Genomic DNA, 19,088 nt, shown 5'->3' with positions numbered 1-19,088 from the left:
AGGTGACATTTATAGGCAATAACGTATTTTTGACGTCGTAAACTTTACTCGCACATTTACTCTTTTGCTGTCGCACCATAGGCCATCGGAGATATATGACCAATGTTTTGAACACACCACCAAAAATTCAAGTTGGCGCTCTTGGCCAAGCTGCGCCATCTAGTTCGTGTCGACAACACCAACTCTTTGGTTTCAGTTTTGATTTTCCATTTTCTAACTTGAAGAAGTGAGATGACAAATTTGACCGGGCGTAGTCCGCCCATTCGCGATCATAGCATCTGATTCACTGATTTGTCGTGTGCCCCAAAGGTGAAAGGCTATGCCAAGCACTATAGCCGGTTCTGACGCCATCTTTTTTTAGAGCAGCAGTGGAGTCAGACAATACAAAATGGTCGGATTTCAGTCCTGATAGAGAGACTTCATCTCAGAGGCCCCAGACATCAGTGTGTACTCGTGTTTCATTCTAATGTTCACGTTGTATTTTTGTCGTGTGCTTTATTTGTAAATGATGAGAGCGGTTTTTATTTGGTGTTTTAGGGTCTTTGCAACATACTGCCAAGATATTTTACCAAATGTGCCAGCAGATTTTTGATTATGATATGTCAAAGAAGGAAACATCCCCTTTTCACCCACAGAACCTGTTCACTACCAACAGAACAGAAAAAAAAATAGAGAAGAGGAGGAACAGCAAGCTCTGCAATCAAAAAACAAGAACAGAACTCACAACAAGTGTAATGTGCACCACATTCCAGATCTATGTCCACTTAATGTAATCACGCTCGCTTTCTCTAGTGGCATAGCAGTCATAACCTCTAACTTTAAAGGCCACGGAAAGTGCAGTGCACTACGTACACAGCTGAAAATGACAAAAATTGTAGCTAAGAATATGTTCAACGTTTTGTATATTTCAATTTTTTTGTAATCGACTTCTAGCTCAGTGCAGCGGCCTTTTGCTTCGCTTGGATTCTTTTTTTTTTGTGTTGTCAGCTTATTTAAGCAATTAATTTTAGAAAAGTGTTGCACACACAACTCACGCGTTTTTCATTCAATACCTAAGCTACAGTTTGATGCATTATAATGTACTATGAATATGGCACTTCTTGAAGAAATAGTTTTTTATTTTAAAACACTCAAAATCGGTCATTTTTTATGGTAGCAAATTAATAACCTCACCTCTCTTACTGAAAAAAAAATGTTTAAGCTTGTATTCAGTCGTTCCAGACATGTCATGAACAGAGCCAGTGTTTGCAGTTGCTAATATATTATAGATCAGAAACAGTATTAAAGGGACCCTGAAATGATTTTGGTGGGCATATTCTAGTGTAACTGATCTGTAGAGGTGGTCTTTGCGGGTATTCGAGTCAAATTTGAAAGCTCTGCGTGGACCTCATAATTTAGAAATAATTTTTTAAAATCACTGCTAGCAGTACTTCGCATCATATTAGGGGACACACCTCACTGCGTGTCCCCTACCCCGATGACGCAAGTGGGCAGAAGAGCCAGCCTTCAAGCTCACCCCGTCTGCCCAACGATGTTATCAGGGTAGTGGACGGGTGGTGAGGTGTGTCGACCAAATCGGTTGCGAGCTACTACGAGCAGCGATTTTTAAAAATTATTTCTAAATTATGAGGTCCACGCAGAGCTTTCCAATTTGACTCGAATGCCCACAAAGACCACCTCTACAGATCCGTTGCACTAGAATATGCCCATCGAAATCATTTCAGGGCCCTTTTAATGAAGTGCTGCCCACGGCCACACAGCAGTTTTGGTTCTAGCTCGGTGCTTTAGCTGTTTTAAAATTGTTTACTTGGCATACTGAAAAATGATTTGTTGTAATGAAGAGGGGGGCTCTGAAGAACAAAGGTAACCGTAGCCGCAAAATGTTAATTGCCCCCACCTCCACAAGAGTAGCCCTTTATTGTGACAACATGACTTGTAACCAAGCTGCACAGCTGAGTACTGAGTATTGTAATATAACTACATAAATGAAAATTTTTCACAACAGTTATCATTTTGCCGTGTCCACACCACATAGGCAAAACTCACTTAATGGCCTGTTCAGCATGAAGGCCAGCGCTTCACAAAGCAGCAACTGAAATAACATGCTACCATGTTGCTAAGAGAAAAGATTTGCAAACACACATACTAAATGCTGGATAAAACTACAGCAGGAATGCTTCCTCACAGATTCCCATGGAGGCCCCTGTATTCTTTCAAGGCTATCTTTTCCTTCTTCATTGATTAGTACTTAGTTTAGGATTTCAAATACTGGGAAAGAACTTGTCAAGTTGATAAGAATGGATTTTCTGAAAACATCACACTGCCCTGTTGCAGGGAGCAAGTGACAGAGTGGCAACGGCCAAATAAATCTTTGATGACGTTGTGACATTCCGTGTGTGCTACGAGGATCCACGTTCCACGGCGCGGCGTAGACGGAGACCCAGATGACAGCGGCATCATCAATTACCCAGCCATGCTCTTTGAGTGACGACCAGAACAACCGGACCCGCCGCCGCCGCCGCGGGGAAACAGGCTTTATCCTCCCCAATTTCCGGGCACATTCCAGGACAAGGGAGCTGTCAGCGGGCCAGAGTGCGCCGTACCACAGCCGACGCTATGCGCTACCGCGAAGACAACATTCTTTCCCTCCTTCCCCTTTCAACGTGGGCTATCGCCGGGAAGGCACCCACAGCTTCCCGCCGTGCCTCGTGAACAAAAGCGCATTCCCAGAAGGGCCGTGACGGACACCTGTCATGGCGGACAGGCAGTACTCGCCAAGAATGTGGAAAGACAGGCGCTAGTGAATTAGCTCCGAAGAGAGAGAGCCTGTGTATACTCTCACTTGAGAGAGAGTGGTGGCGTTTTTGTTGTTTATTTAGTTTGTATTGTTAACAGACTCTGGGTTCGAGGCTAAGTCCAACCCAAGGGGTGGTCCCCATCTCGCATGTTATTTTTCATTGGAGAATTGATGCTTTGGGCGGGCCACTGAAAATGACCGCCCTTAGTCCTTTGTTAATCAAGTGCTTAAAAGCGCATGTAAACGGATGCAGTCCAGTCGAGTCTGAGCTGGGGCTCCATGCTTGGCATGTAATGTGATGCTACTTAGGCACTAACCTGCCCGGTCGATGAGTAAAGTAGTGCAAAGTTTGTTCTTTTGTAAATTCAGTTCTGCTTTTTCCAGTTTAACTCTCTGTATATGTATGTTGAAAAATTATGCTCTGCGGTCATCATCTACAAGCTCGCCTCCTGTTCATCTTCCAAGCCGAACGACACTAGAGGAAGGGTTTGTGAACCATCCTCGAAGAAACGGACGACTATTGAAATTCTACTGCATACACGCTCAGGACGACATCGTTCGCCAAGAGGGCCTTCAGCGCCGAAGCCCGTCGGCGTGCAGCTTCTGCCAGCAACCGCTCGAGCCCAACTCCGGAGCCACTCCATCGCCCCCATGAAGTCGTCGGCACGTAAGCTCGGACGCCCCAGCCTCTGATGTATAACCTTAATCATGTGTAATTATTGAATATACCTGTTTGTTTAAACTGAGCCATACGGTGTCTCTTTGCCTCTCCGTCCCGTGTGGACCTGCGTATTATGGGGGTCATCACACTGGTGTCAGAAGTGGGGTCTCAAAAGCAAATGTCCTCTGAATGCTGTGACATTCATGACTTCAAAATTGTAATCAAAAGGGAATCACGGGACTGATTGTGGGACTTTTACCCCCATTTGAGAGGCTTGAGGCACTGGAGGGCTTGAAAAAAAAAAAAAAATGACTGTATCTGAGGGAGCTCCCACTCCACAGCCGTCGCTCGGAGCAAGCATGCTGGCATTAGGAAGCGTCATTCCGACGTTTACGGGAGATAAGACAGGGGTTCCAATCTGCGATTTCTTTTCCATGCTAGAAGAGATTGGGAAAATGGGGGGATGGTCCGATGCTCAAATGCTGGGAATGGCGAGGTGTAAGACGGCAGGAGCTGCTCATGATTTTGCCTGGCGAGACGAAAAAGTAAAATCCACAAAATCATTTCCGGAATTTAAGAAGCTCGCGTTTGAGCATTTCGACACTGAACCACGTCACGTGCGGGTACAGAGGTTCCGTGACGCCGGACAGATGGTAGGGGAGGACGTGCGAACATTTTGCGTCGCGGCTTCAGCGCCTAGCACGCGATACGTTAAGCAGGGAGGAGGAAGGAGACCAGCTAAGGAAGAAATACGCGGAGGATATACTTAAAGAGGAAATGACCGCTTTGTTCGTGGCTGGTCTGCAAGACCCCGTGCGCCGGTTCGTGCTCTCGCGCAAGCCGAGCAATTTCGACCAAGCCGTGGAGGCCGCATTGGATGAGGAACAAAATGAGGCGTTAACGACAGCCGCAGCGAGAGTACGCGTCATAGAGAGAGCGGTGCTCAACCCTGAGGTTCCTCTCTTGACAGAGCGGTTAGATCGCTTAGAACAGCTGCTATCTCAGCAGGTAGAATGCCAGGTTGAAGCGCGCGCTCAACAGCGCCCATTCGCTGGAAACCGGAGACCGCCACAAAGCTACAGGCGCGGTATGCGAGATCTTGAAGAAATCGTATGCTTCGCTTGCCAGGGTCGCGGACACATCGCCAGGTTCTGCCAAAACGTGCGCCGTGGGGAGCCACAAAGAGAAGCAGGCGAGACACGCCCTAAGCAAGCCTACAGCGGGGCTCCAGATACCGAGTCAAAAAACTAGTTAGTCCTCCCCAGCCTGAGGAGCGTGGGGAGGGAGCAGTGGATGATGAGGTGGTGGTAGTTTGTGTGGCCGACGAGGCATGCCCTGTTGTGCGTTGCAAGTTAAATGGTTGTTGCATGGAATTGTTGATAGATACGGGGTCAAAGGTGACATTGCTTAAGGAGAGCAGTTTTAACACGCTTCGAAGGAAGGGGGACCGCGAGGTGTTGGAAGCGTCTGGTGGCATGGCAACCAAATTTGTAGGCATAACGGGGGATCCTCTTGGCATAAGTGGACTCTACCGGTTACACTTCTCTCTCGGCGGAATTGCATTGGAGCACCCCTGCTACGTATGCCCGGACACGGTGTCTCTGCCAAACGGAGTGTCAGGTATATTAGGGCAGGATTTTTTGAGAAAAGGGAAGGTAGTAGTCTCATTCTCTGAGGAAGAGGTTAATGCGGGCGGCTCAAAAGTTCCGTTTTTGAACAGGAGAGGGGCTGAGATTCGCATTACCGATATTGACACCCGTCAAACAGTGGGATCATTGGAGAAGGTATATTCGCGGGTTGCCGTCCGGCTGGTCGAGGAGGCGGTCGTCCTTCCTTGGTCGGAGCACATTTTGTACGCGTTTGTGCCTTCAGATGTAGAGAGCGGCGCCGTGGGAGTGCTTGAGCCGGTCGACTCTCTCAGCAATGGCCTGAAGGCAGCCGCGTGCCTCGTGACAGTTAATGACGCCCACAGAGTGCCCCTACGGGTGGTTAACTGTAGCCAGCAGCCACTGAGCCTTCCCAAGAACAAAACATTGGCTTTCTTCACCTCTGCGATAGAGAAACGTGAGCCCACCAATACGGTACTCGCAACTGTAGAGCATGCTAGTCCTTCGGCTGCTCCAAAGGTGTCGTTCGATCTTTCTCACGTAAAATCCAGGGAGAGGGAGGCTCTGGCTGGTTTGCTGAACGACTACTCGGAGGTATTCGCCGCATCCAACCTGGATTTGGGCTGCTGTGGCGTTATAAAGCACAGGATAGAAACCGGCACTTCATCGCCCGTTTACCAGCGTGCGTACAGGATTCCTTACTCCCAACGTGAGGAGATGGAGCGGCAGGTGCAGGACCTGATTGATCGCGGCATTGTCGAACACTCAAAGTCACCCTGGGGAGCACCAGCACTATTGGTGGAAAAGCCAGATGGCTCGTATCGATTGGTAGTGGACTACCGCAAACTAAATGCCGTAACTCGCATCGATCCATACCCCATCCCCAATATACAGGAGACGCTTTCTCAGCTGGGCTCTGCCAGGTACTTCACGGTAGTGGACATGGCGGCGGGATTCTGGCAGATAGCAATGGATCCGGCAGATGCCGAGAAAACGGCATTCAACACGCCCTCAGGGCACTATGAATGGAAAAGAATGCCGATGGGTCTGGCCAACAGCCCTGCTGTCTGGCAGAGAACCGCTGATGTTATCCTGGCAGGTCTTCTGGGGAGGCTGTGCTTCGTGTATATGCATGACATTATCATATACAGTGACAGTTTTGAGAACCATTTGCGCGATATTGAGCAGGTTTTGGTGCGACTAAGAGGAGCGGGTCTCAAGCTGAAGCCCTCTAAGTGCCAATTCCTCAAAAACGAGGTGAAATACCTCGGGCACGTTGTTTCAGCTGACGGCGTGCGACCGGACCCTGAGAAACTAAGGTGTGTCTCGGATTTTCCATCCCCGACTAGCGTCCGCCAGGTCCGGCAGTTTCTCGGCCTGATCGGTTACTACCGAAGGCACATAGAGGAGTTCGCCAAGCTCGCTAAGCCGCTCACCGCCTTAACAGCAAAAAAAATGTCGCCTTTCGCTGGGACGAAAACGCGGAGAATGCTTTTGGGGCCCTGAAAAGGAAGCTAATGAGTGCATCGCTGTTGCGCCACCCGGATTTTAATTTGCCCTTCGTTATGGCCACAGATGCGTCAAAGTTCGCAGTTGGTGCCGTGCTATCTCAGGTTATCGAGGGCAAAGAACATCCCGTTGCTTTTGCTAGCCGACAGCTGAGCCCCACAGAGCAAAAGTACGGAGCTACGGAAAGGGAGTGCCTCGCCGTTGTCTGGGCAGTAAAGCACTTCAGATGCTACCTTTACGGCCGCAAATTCAAGCTAGTCACAGACTGCCATCCTCTGAAATGGGTGATGAGTGTCAGAGACCCTAGCTCGCGACTCGCTAGATGGAATCTACACCTGCAGGAATACTGCTTTGAAGTTGAGCACAAGTCAGGAAAGACGCATCTGAATGCTGATGCACTCAGCCGCACAGCTGCCGTGGCAGCTATAGATGAGTTTGTCCCCGTAGTCGACCCCGCCGAATTACGCACAGAGCAGTGCAAAGATCCTGACCTGAAGCGAATAATCGAAAGCTTAGAGGGCGCACCGTCTCACCCCGAACAGCTAGGTTATTTCATTGGCAAAGACGGCACCCTGTGTCGGCGCACGAGGCCAACCAGGAAAGGGAGACCAGAGAAAACCGCTTGGGAGAGAGTCGTCATACCTCGGTCGTGGACAGAAAGGGTTCTTCGCGCGTTTCACGATGCGCCATGCGCCGGTCATTTTGGCGTAGCGAAGACACGCAGGCGTGTGGAGCGTTTGTACTTTTGGAGTGGCATGCGACAGGATGTTAGAGACTACTGTGCGAAGTGTCATTCCTGTCTCGAAAGAAAAACACCCAAGGGACGAAGACCAGCTCCAATTCAGCCGTTCCCTGAGGTTTCGGCTCCCTTCGAGCGGACAGGTATGGACATAATGGGCCCCTTGCCCACGACCACTTCCGGAAACAAGTACATTTTAGTATTTGTCGATCACCTTTCAAAATACGCGGAAGCGGTAGCACTCCCAGATCAGAAGGCAGACACGATTGCAAGAGCATTTGTCGAACAGATCGTGCTCCGACATGGACCCCCGAGGCAACTCTTGACAGATCGGGGAACGAACTTCGTGTCGCAGCTAATGAGGAGAGTTTGCGAGCTGCTTAAGATCGCTAAGAAGCAGACAACACCGTACCATCCGGCTTGCAACGGCGCAGTGGAGCGACTGAACCAAACCGTGGCCGGGTTCCTGTCGCATTTTGTTTCGCGCGACCAGCGGGACTGGGACTTGTGGCTCCCGTATGCAATGTTTGCCTACAATTCCGCAGCACACGAGAGCACGGGCGAATCGCCATTCTTTCTTCTCTACGGCCGAGACCCGGACCAGCCTAGTGAAGTGCCAGAGGGCCCCCGTCGTGTCCCATACGCTTCACTGGACGACTATAAGGTTGAGCTAGAATCGCGCTTCCAAGTGGCGAGGGACATCGCAAAAGAGGCCTTAAAGAAAGCGGCGAAGCGCAGGAAGGAGGTGCACGATCGAAGTGCTAGAGACGCGCCGTTTAATGTGGGGGACAGCGTGTACATTGAAAACTGCCAAAGGCAGATTGGGCTAGCTCGTAAGTTCCAGACGAAGTGGAGAGGACCGTGCGAGGTTGTCGAGAAGCTTTCTCCGGTAAACTTCAGAGTCCGAGACGTGAACCGGCGCTTGATAAGGATACACGCAAATCGCCTAAAGTCGGCACCGGTTCAGTATTCACGAAATGAGGAAAGGGAGAGCGCGGATTTTGATGGGGACAGAAGTGAAGCGGAGCGCGCAGATAGTTCGCAAGAAACGCCCTCTCCTGCATTTGTTCGGCAGGCGCCAGAGGTGACGGCCGGAATGCCACCGGATTTACTTCATGCATTGCTAGAAGAAGAAGCGCGCGAGGTTGCCGCGCAGATAACGCCAGGGGAGGCTCCTGCCACGAGCCCTCGCGAGTCCCAAAGCAGACAAAGGGTCACAGACTTACTTAGTATGACTCATGAAGGCCGATATCCGCTGCGAAATCGGAAAGCTAAGTCGGACTAATGGTGTAAACAGAGCGGAGTTGTGAACTGGTCAGAATTGTGTAATGCCGCAGCTCATAACATTGCTATATGCGTATGTGTTAAGTTATCGGAGTTAGTAGTTAAACCTTTCTGTCATTAAGTAACACCTTCACAGGAGAGCATGCGGAGTGCATGCAGAACCTGCCCTACTTCCTTTCGTTATCTATATTTTTGTCTGTGCCGTGATCGTGCTAGAAGTGGGAGCTCCTTTGTAACTGTGGTAAATTTATTTCGTCCAGTTTGGACTAGAAAGGAGAGGCTTGGGTGCTGAGTTTCATGTTTATCTGTAAAAAAAGATCAGTGCTGCCCCTGGAGACGCCAGTTATGACAGCGGAGGCATATGGTGTTGTGCAGTGGTGTTGAGTGCAGCGAAAAGTGTTTTGTCGGACGCACTGTGCGAGGAGATTCAGAAAGACAAGGGGAGCTGCGTGGACTCAAATGTTCGGAGAACATTCTTCTGGAGGGTGAGCGAGTGTGACATTCCGTGTGTGCTACGAGGATCCACGTTCCACGGCGCGGCGTAGACGGAGACCCAGATGACAGCGGCATCATCAATTACCCAGCCATGCTCTTTGAGTGACGACCAGAACAACCGGACCCGCCGCCGCCGCCGCGGGGAAACAGGCTTTATCCTCCCCAATTTCCGGGCACATTCCAGGACAAGGGAGCTGTCAGCGGGCCAGAGCGCGCCGTACCACAGCCGACGCTATGCGCTACCGCGAAGACAACATTCTTTCCCTCCTTCCCCTTTCGACGTGGGCTATCGCCGGGAAGGCACCCACAGCTTCCCGCCGTGCCTCGTGAACAAAAGCGCATTCCCAGAAGGGCCGTGACGGACACCTGTCATGGCGGACAGGCAGTACTCGCCAAGAATGTGGAAAGACAGGCGCTAGTGAATTAGCTCCGAAGAGAGAGAGCCTGTGTATACTCTCACTTGAGAGAGAGTGGTGGCGTTTTTGTTGTTTATTTAGTTTGTATTGTTAACAGACTCTGGGTTCGAGGCTAAGTCCAACCCAAGGGGTGGTCCCCATCTCGCATGTTATTTTTCATTGGAGAATTGATGCTTTGGGCGGGCCACTGAAAATGACCGCCCTTAGTCCTTTGTTAATCAAGTGCTTAAAAGCGCATGTAAACGGATGCAGTCCAGTCGAGTCTGAGCTGGGGCTCCATGCTTGGCATGTAATGTGATGCTACTTAGGCACTAACCTGCCCGGTCGATGAGTAAAGTAGTGCAAAGTTTGTTCTTTTGTAAATTCAGTTCTGCTTTTTCCAGTTTAACTCTCTGTATATGTATGTTGAAAAATTATGCTCTGCGGTCATCATCTACAAGCTCGCCTCCTGTTCATCTTCCAAGCCGAACGACACTAGAGGAAGGGTTTGTGAACCATCCTCGAAGAAACGGACGACTATTGAAATTCTACTGCATACACGCTCAGGACGACATCGTTCGCCAAGAGGGCCTTCAGCGCCGAAGCCCGTCGGCGTGCAGCTTCTGCCAGCAACCGCTCGAGCCCAACTCCGGAGCCACTCCATCGCCCCCATGAAGTCGTCGGCACGTAAGCTCGGACGCCCCAGCCTCTGATGTATAACCTTAATCATGTGTAATTATTGAATATACCTGTTTGTTTAAACTGAGCCATACGGTGTCTCTTTGCCTCTCCGTCCCGTGTGGACCTGCGCATTATGGGGGTCATCACACTGGTGTCAGAAGTGGGGTCTCAAAAGCAAATGTCCTCTGAATGCTGTGACATTCATGACTTCAAAATTGTAATCAAAAGGGAATCACGGGACTGATTGTGGGACTTTTACCCCCATTTGAGAGGCTTGAGGCACTGGAGGGCTTGAAAAAAAAAAAAAAAAAATGACTGTATCTGAGGGAGCTCCCACTCCACAGCCGTCGCTCGGAGCAAGCATGCTGGCATTAGGAAGCGTCATTCCGACGTTTACGGGAGATAAGACAGGGGTTCCAATCTGCGATTTCTTTTCCATGCTAGAAGAGATTGGGAAAATGGGGGGATGGTCCGATGCTCAAATGCTGGGAATGGCGAGGTGTAAGATGGCAGGAGCTGCTCATGATTTTGCCTGGCGAGACGAAAAAGTAAAATCCACAAAATCATTTGCGGAATTTAAGAAGCTCGCGTTTGAGCATTTCGACACTGAACCACGTCACGTGCGGGTACAGAGGTTCCGTGACGCCGGACAGATGGTAGGGGAGGACGTGCGAACATTTTGCGTCGCGGCTTCAGCGCCTAGCACGCGATACGTTAAGCAGGGAGGAGGAAGGAGACCAGCTAAGGAAGAAATACGCGGAGGATATACTTAAAGAGGAAATGACCGCTTTGTTCGTGGCTGGTCTGCAAGACCCCGTGCGCCGGTTCGTGCTCTCGCGCAAGCCGAGCAATTTCGACCAAGCCGTGGAGGCCGCATTGGATGAGGAACAAAATGAGGCGTTAACGACAGCCGCAGCGAGAGTACGCGTCATAGAGAGAGCGGTGCTCAACCCTGAGGTTGCTCTCTTGACAGAGCGGTTAGATCGCTTAGAACAGCTGCTATCTCAGCAGGTAGAATTCCAGGTTGAAGCGCGCGCTCAACAGCGCCCATTCGCTGGAAACCGGAGACCGCCACAAAGCTACAGGCGCGGTATGCGAGATCTTGAAGAAATCGTATGCTTCGCTTGCCAGGGTCGCGGACACATCGCCAGGTTCTGCCAAAACGTGCGCCGTGGGGAGCCACAAAGAGAAGCAGGCGAGACACGCCCTAAGCAAGCCTACAGCGGGGCTCCAGATACCGAGTCAAAAAACTAGTTAGTCCTCCCCAGCCTGAGGAGCGTGGGGAGGGAGCAGTGGATGATGAGGTGGTGGTAGTTTGTGTGGCCGACGAGGCATGCCCTGTTGTGCGTTGCAAGTTAAATGGTTGTTGCATGGAATTGTTGATAGATACGGGGTCAAAGGTGACATTGCTTAAGGAGAGCAGTTTTAACACGCTTCGAAGGAAGGGGGACCGCGAGGTGTTGGAAGCGTCTGGTGGCATGGCAACCAAATTTGTAGGCATAACGGGGGATCCTCTTGGCATAAGTGGACTCTACCGGTTACACTTCTCTCTCGGCGGAATTGCATTGGAGCACCCCTGCTACGTATGCCCGGACACGGTGTCTCTGCCAAACGGAGTGTCAGGTATATTAGGGCAGGATTTTTTGAGAAAAGGGAAGGTAGTAGTCTCATTCTCTGAGGAAGAGGTTAATGCGGGCGGCTCAAAAGTTCCGTTTTTGAACAGGAGAGGGGCTGAGATTCGCATTACCGATATTGACACCCGTCAAACAGTGGGATCATTGGAGAAGGTATATTCGCGGGTTGCCGTCCGGCTGGTCGAGGAGGCGGTCGTCCTTCCTTGGTCGGAGCACATTTTGTACGCGTTTGTGCCTTCAGATGTAGAGAGCGGCGCCGTGGGAGTGCTTGAGCCGGTCGACTCTCTCAGCAATGGCCTGAAGGCAGCCGCGTGCCTCGTGACAGTTAATGACGCCCACAGAGTGCCCCTACGGGTGGTTAACTGTAGCCAGCAGCCACTGAGCCTTCCCAAGAACAAAACATTGGCTTTCTTCACCTCTGCGATAGAGAAACGTGAGCCCACCAATACGGTACTCGCAACTGTAGAGCATGCTAGTCCTTCGGCTGCTCCAAAGGTGTCGTTCGATCTTTCTCACGTAAAATCCAGGGAGAGGGAGGCTCTGGCTGGTTTGCTGAACGACTACTCGGAGGTATTCGCCGCATCCAACCTGGATTTGGGCTGCTGTGGCGTTATAAAGCACAGGATAGAAACCGGCACTTCATCGCCCGTTTACCAGCGTGCGTACAGGATTCCTTACTCCCAACGTGAGGAGATGGAGCGGCAGGTGCAGGACCTGATTGATCGCGGCATTGTCGAACACTCAAAGTCACCCTGGGGAGCACCAGCACTATTGGTGGAAAAGCCAGATGGCTCGTATCGATTGGTAGTGGACTACCGCAAACTAAATGCCGTAACTCGCATCGATCCATACCCCATCCCCAATATACAGGAGACGCTTTCTCAGCTGGGCTCTGCCAGGTACTTCACGGTAGTGGACATGGCGGCGGGATTCTGGCAGATAGCAATGGATCCGGCAGATGCCGAGAAAACGGCATTCAACACGCCCTCAGGGCACTATGAATGGAAAAGAATGCCGATGGGTCTGGCCAACAGCCCTGCTGTCTGGCAGAGAACCGCTGATGTTATCCTGGCAGGTCTTCTGGGGAGGCTGTGCTTCGTGTATATGCATGACATTATCATATACAGTGACAGTTTTGAGAACCATTTGCGCGATATTGAGCAGGTTTTGGTGCGACTAAGAGGAGCGGGTCTCAAGCTGAAGCCCTCTAAGTGCCAATTCCTCAAAAACGAGGTGAAATACCTCGGGCACGTTGTTTCAGCTGACGGCGTGCGACCGGACCCTGAGAAACTAAGGTGTGTCTCGGATTTTCCATCCCCGACTAGCGTCCGCCAGGTCCGGCAGTTTCTCGGCCTGATCGGTTACTACCGAAGGCACATAGAGGAGTTCGCCAAGCTCGCTAAGCCGCTCACCGCCTTAACAGCAAAAAAAATGTCGCCTTTCGCTGGGACGAAAACGCGGAGAATGCTTTTGGGGCCCTGAAAAGGAAGCTAATGAGTGCATCGCTGTTGCGCCACCCGGATTTTAATTTGCCCTTCGTTATGGCCACAGATGCGTCAAAGTTCGCAGTTGGTGCCGTGCTATCTCAGGTTATCGAGGGCAAAGAACATCCCGTTGCTTTTGCTAGCCGACAGCTGAGCCCCACAGAGCAAAAGTACGGAGCTACGGAAAGGGAGTGCCTCGCCGTTGTCTGGGCAGTAAAGCACTTCAGATGCTACCTTTACGGCCGCAAATTCAAGCTAGTCACAGACTGCCATCCTCTGAAATGGGTGATGAGTGTCAGAGACCCTAGCTCGCGACTCGCTAGATGGAATCTACACCTGCAGGAATACTGCTTTGAAGTTGAGCACAAGTCAGGAAAGACGCATCTGAATGCTGATGCACTCAGCCGCACAGCTGCCGTGGCAGCTATAGATGAGTTTGTCCCCGTAGTCGACCCCGCCGAATTACGCACAGAGCAGTGCAAAGATCCTGACCTGAAGCGAATAATCGAAAGCTTAGAGGGCGCACCGTCTCACCCCGAACAGCTAGGTTATTTCATTGGCAAAGACGGCACCCTGTGTCGGCGCACGAGGCCAACCAGGAAAGGGAGACCAGAGAAAACCGCTTGGGAGAGAGTCGTCATACCTCGGTCGTGGACAGAAAGGGTTCTTCGCGCGTTTCACGATGCGCCATGCGCCGGTCATTTTGGCGTAGCGAAGACACGCAGGCGTGTGGAGCGTTTGTACTTTTGGAGTGGCATGCGACAGGATGTTAGAGACTACTGTGCGAAGTGTCATTCCTGTCTCGAAAGAAAAACACCCAAGGGACGAAGACCAGCTCCAATTCAGCCGTTCCCTGAGGTTTCGGCTCCCTTCGAGCGGACAGGTATGGACATAATGGGCCCCTTGCCCACGACCACTTCCGGAAACAAGTACATTTTAGTATTTGTCGATCACCTTTCAAAATACGCGGAAGCGGTAGCACTCCCAGATCAGAAGGCAGACACGATTGCAAGAGCATTTGTCGAACAGATCGTGCTCCGACATGGACCCCCGAGGCAACTCTTGACAGATCGGGGAACGAACTTCGTGTCGCAGCTAATGAGGAGAGTTTGCGAGCTGCTTAAGATCGCTAAGAAGCAGACAACACCGTACCATCCGGCTTGCAACGGCGCAGTGGAGCGACTGAACCAAACCGTGGCCGGGTTCCTGTCGCATTTTGTTTCGCGCGACCAGCGGGACTGGGACTTGTGGCTCCCGTATGCAATGTTTGCCTACAATTCCGCAGCACACGAGAGCACGGGCGAATCGCCATTCTTTCTTCTCTACGGCCGAGACCCGGACCAGCCTAGTGAAGTGCCAGAGGGCCCCCGTCGTGTCCCATACGCTTCACTGGACGACTATAAGGTTGAGCTAGAATCGCGCTTCCAAGTGGCGAGGGACATCGCAAAAGAGGCCTTAAAGAAAGCGGCGAAGCGCAGGAAGGAGGTGCACGATCGAAGTGCTAGAGACGCGCCGTTTAATGTGGGGGACAGCGTGTACATTGAAAACTGCCAAAGGCAGATTGGGCTAGCTCGTAAGTTCCAGACGAAGTGGAGAGGACCGTGCGAGGTTGTCGAGAAGCTTTCTCCGGTAAACTTCAGAGTCCGAGACGTGAACCGGCGCTTGATAAGGATACACGCAAATCGCCTAAAGTCGGCACCGGTTCAGTATTCACGAAATGAGGAAAGGGAGAGCGCGGATTTTGATGGGGACAGAAGTGAAGCGGAGCGCGCAGATAGTTCGCAAGAAACGCCCTCTCCTGCATTTGTTCGGCAGGCGCCAGAGGTGACGGCCGGAATGCCACCGGATTTACTTCATGCATTGCTAGAAGAAGAAGCGCGCGAGGTTGCCGCGCAGATAACGCCAGGGGAGGCTCCTGCCACGAGCCCTCGCGAGTCCCAAAGCAGACAAAGGGTCACAGACTTACTTAGTATGACTCATGAAGGCCGATATCCGCTGCGAAATCGGAAAGCTAAGTCGGACTAATGGTGTAAACAGAGCGGAGTTGTGAACTGGTCAGAATTGTGTAATGCCGCAGCTCATAACATTGCTATATGCGTATGTGTTAAGTTATCGGAGTTAGTAGTTAAACCTTTCTGTCATTAAGTAACACCTTCACAGGAGAGCATGCGGAGCGCATGCAGAACCTGCCCTACTTCCTTTCGTTATCTATATTTTTGTCTGTGCCGTGATCGTGCTAGAAGTGGGAGCTCCTTTGTAACTGTGGTAAATTTATTTCGTCCAGTTTGGACTAGAAAGGAGAGGCTTGGGTGCTGAGTTTCATGTTTATCTGTAAAAAAAGATCAGTGCTGCCCCTGGAGACGCCAGTTATGACAGCGGAGGCATATGGTGTTGTGCAGTGGTGTTGAGTGCAGCGAAAAGTGTTTTGTCGGACGCACTGTGCGAGGAGATTCAGAAAGACAAGGGGAGCTGCGTGGACTCAAATGTTCGGAGAACATTCTTCTGGAGGGTGAGCGAGTGTGACATTCCGTGTGTGCTACGAGGATCCACGTTCCACGGCGCGGCGTAGACGGAGACCCAGATGACAGCGGCATCATCAATTACCCAGCCATGCTCTTTGAGTGACGACCAGAACAACCGGACCCGCCGCCGCCGCCGCGGGGAAACAGGCTTTATCCTCCCCAATTTCCGGGCACATTCCAGGACAAGGGAGCTGTCAGCGGGCCAGAGCGCGCCGTACCACAGCCGACGCTATGCGCTACCGCGAAGACAACATTCTTTCCCTCCTTCCCCTTTCGACGTGGGCTATCGCCGGGAAGGCACCCACAGCTTCCCGCCGTGCCTCGTGAACAAAAGCGCATTCCCAGAAGGGCCGTGACGGACACCTGTCATGGCGGACAGGCAGTACTCGCCAAGAATGTGGAAAGACAGGCGCTAGTGAATTAGCTCCGAAGAGAGAGAGCCTGTGTATACTCTCACTTGAGAGAGAGTGGTGGCGTTTTTGTTGTTTATTTAGTTTGTATTGTTAACAGACTCTGGGTTCGAGGCTAAGTCCAACCCAAGGGGTGGTCCCCATCTCGCATGTTATTTTTCATTGGAGAATTGATGCTTTGGGCGGGCCACTGAAAATGACCGCCCTTAGTCCTTTGTTAATCAAGTGCTTAAAAGCGCATGTAAACGGATGCAGTCCAGTCGAGTCTGAGCTGGGGCTCCATGCTTGGCATGTAATGTGATGCTACTTAGGCACTAACCTGCCCGGTCGATGAGTAAAGTAGTGCAAAGTTTGTTCTTTTGTAAATTCAGTTCTGCTTTTTCCAGTTTAACTCTCTGTATATGTATGTTGAAAAATTATGCTCTGCGGTCATCATCTACAAGCTCGCCTCCTGTTCATCTTCCAAGCCGAACGACACTAGAGGAAGGGTTTGTGAACCATCCTCGAAGAAACGGACGACTATTGAAATTCTACTGCATACACGCTCAGGACGACATCGTTCGCCAAGAGGGCCTTCAGCGCCGAAGCCCGTCGGCGTGCAGCTTCTGCCAGCAACCGCTCGAGCCCAACTCCGGAGCCACTCCATCGCCCCCATGAAGTCGTCGGCACGTAAGCTCGGACGCCCCAGCCTCTGATGTATAACCTTAATCATGTGTAATTATTGAATATACCTGTTTGTTTAAACTGAGCCATACGGTGTCTCTTTGCCTCTCCATCCCGTGTGGACCTGCGCATTATGGGGGTCATCACAACGTTATGATTTGATTTGAATAGTGCAAAAGCACCTTGGCCAATGGGTGCCACGGCCGGAGTATTTTCAGTCTGCACAATGTGGGGTGAAAGACCCATTTTCCAAGCACTTCATCCCATGGAGCTGAACACCAGGCCAGGGGAAAGCTTGTACCCAAGGGAAAACTGGTAGGTAACCGGCAGCACAAGGGATTGAACCCCGCACCTCCAGTGAAGTGGATGCTAAGAGCACTAGGCCACCACTGCAGACTGGGTTTGTAGTAGCACCAAACAGGTTTATACTTCTACAAACCCAATATGCACCTTTGTCAAAGTGAGACAAAAACTGCTGGTATGATTTTAATCGACAGCATAGCTCTACGAGTAAATCACGCTGGTTGCCCAAAATGGACTGAGCACCTCAGGTTACATAACACCATTATACTGATTTCAAAAATTATGATGACACTAACAAATATGTAAGCTTACTTTTCAATGTAGGTGCATTAGGTTGCACAATATAGCAAATATGATTTTGTAGCTCAAATTCTTGGCTGTTAAAGGGTTCCAAATATTTGCTGCCTCGCTCGCGGACTTAGTCATCACCATGAAAAGGGACTTGTACCCTAACAAGTGAACCACATAATTGACGCATGGTAAAACTAAATGTTGTAGCTACTGTTTTCTCTATATTTCATTTCAAGAAAAGCTGCTGTGGACATGTGAAACCGCACTGGATAATACTGCAAAGCAGAGGACATTGGCAACAAAAACAAAGCTTGCCTCCAATCATTTCAATGAATTCAGATCCAGCCATGGCCAAGAACGGAACGCTGGCTTCAGTAGCAACTGCTTTGGCCAACATAGTCTTTCCACAACCAGGTGGTCCTAAGAGCAATACACCCTTTGGTATCTTCGCACCTAAAGACTGAAAAAACCAGAATAAACACCTCCTTTAATGAAGTATGAAGCAGAATCAAAAAAAGCTAAAACAGGATATGGCTTTTCAGACCGGACAAGGATACAGAGGAAACATACACAGGCAAGACAAGCACGGTGCAGTGCTTGTCTAGCCTGTTTCTGTTTCTTCTGTGTCCTTAACCAGTATGTGCAGCCATATGCTATTGAAGCTCTGTGCTAACAGCCCACCAGAAAGTGTTACTTCGTGGTTTACAAATGCTCCCAATTCTCAAGTAAACCATGCATTTTGAAAATAACCAGAAATATCACACAACCTATTAAGTGCGATCTTTACAGATTGGGCCAAGGGCTTGAGTGCCTTGCCCAGAGGTGTGTGCCCTCACTCTAAAGACTGCAGCTTGGTTTTCAGTTTGCAGTGATTTATCCGGACTTTGCCACTCATTATGGCACATGACAAGGTGCTTTCTCCATGATAAAAATAGCTAAAAAAATGGCTGGGGTTCAACGTGGCTAGCACCTAGTTATATGAGCGAAAGCTCTGTTAAGCATGGTCTCCACTGTCCCAAATCAAATGTCAAGGTCAAAGGTCAAGGTAAGGTACCCAATGGTAATAGTCATATGATCACATGGTCATACTACCATAGCTTGGGCCATAACCCAATGCAGTTCAGTTCGGTTTGACCTTGTGAGGCATTGAAGCTCATTGTCGATACGGTGCCCACTGTCCCAAATCAAATAAATATCAAGGTCACCGCAGCAGTGGCCTAGCGGTTTGAGCACTAGCCTCGCATGTGGCAGGTGCAGGGTTCGATCCCAAGTGCTGCCAGGTACCCACCGTTGATACAATGGGTACAAGCTTTCCCCTGCCTGGTGCTCAGCTTCTTTAAGGTGAAATGGTTGGGGAAACTGGTCTTTGACCCCGCCTTGAGTAGAAGAAAAAAACCTTGTGCCATGGCGATCTTTGGCCACAGATGCCCTTGCACCATAAAAAAATCATCAAATGTCAAAGGTCAAGGTCAGGCACCCAATGGTCATAGTCATATGATCACATCATACTACCATAGCTTGGGCCATACCACCATGCAGTTAAGTTCGGTTTGACCTTGTGAGGCACTGAAGGTCATTGTCTCATCTACATCAAAATCTTAAGTTGTACCCCG

At 50.5% G+C, this 19,088-nt stretch overlaps 1 protein-coding gene across 3 annotated transcripts in view; it reads right to left on the bottom strand.

Moving 5' to 3' along the window:
* Positions 1–19,088, bottom strand: part of Spg7 (SPG7 matrix AAA peptidase subunit, paraplegin) — a 56,653-nt gene that overhangs the window by 23,715 nt on the left and 13,850 nt on the right. For all 3 annotated transcript variants that reach the window (XM_077646610.1, XM_077646611.1, XM_077646609.1), the window contains exon 8: positions 17,791–17,935. In XM_077646610.1, coding sequence (XP_077502736.1) covers positions 17,791–17,935 — 145 coding nt within the window. The remainder of the gene's footprint in view (positions 1–17,790; positions 17,936–19,088) is intronic.

Source organism: Amblyomma americanum, chromosome 1 (assembly GCF_052857255.1).
Source record: "Amblyomma americanum isolate KBUSLIRL-KWMA chromosome 1, ASM5285725v1, whole genome shotgun sequence".
NCBI classification, from domain to species: Eukaryota; Metazoa; Arthropoda; class Arachnida; order Ixodida; family Ixodidae; genus Amblyomma; species Amblyomma americanum.
The sequence above is the reverse complement of the archived record's forward strand: the minus strand, read 5'-3'. Positions and strand labels throughout refer to the sequence as shown.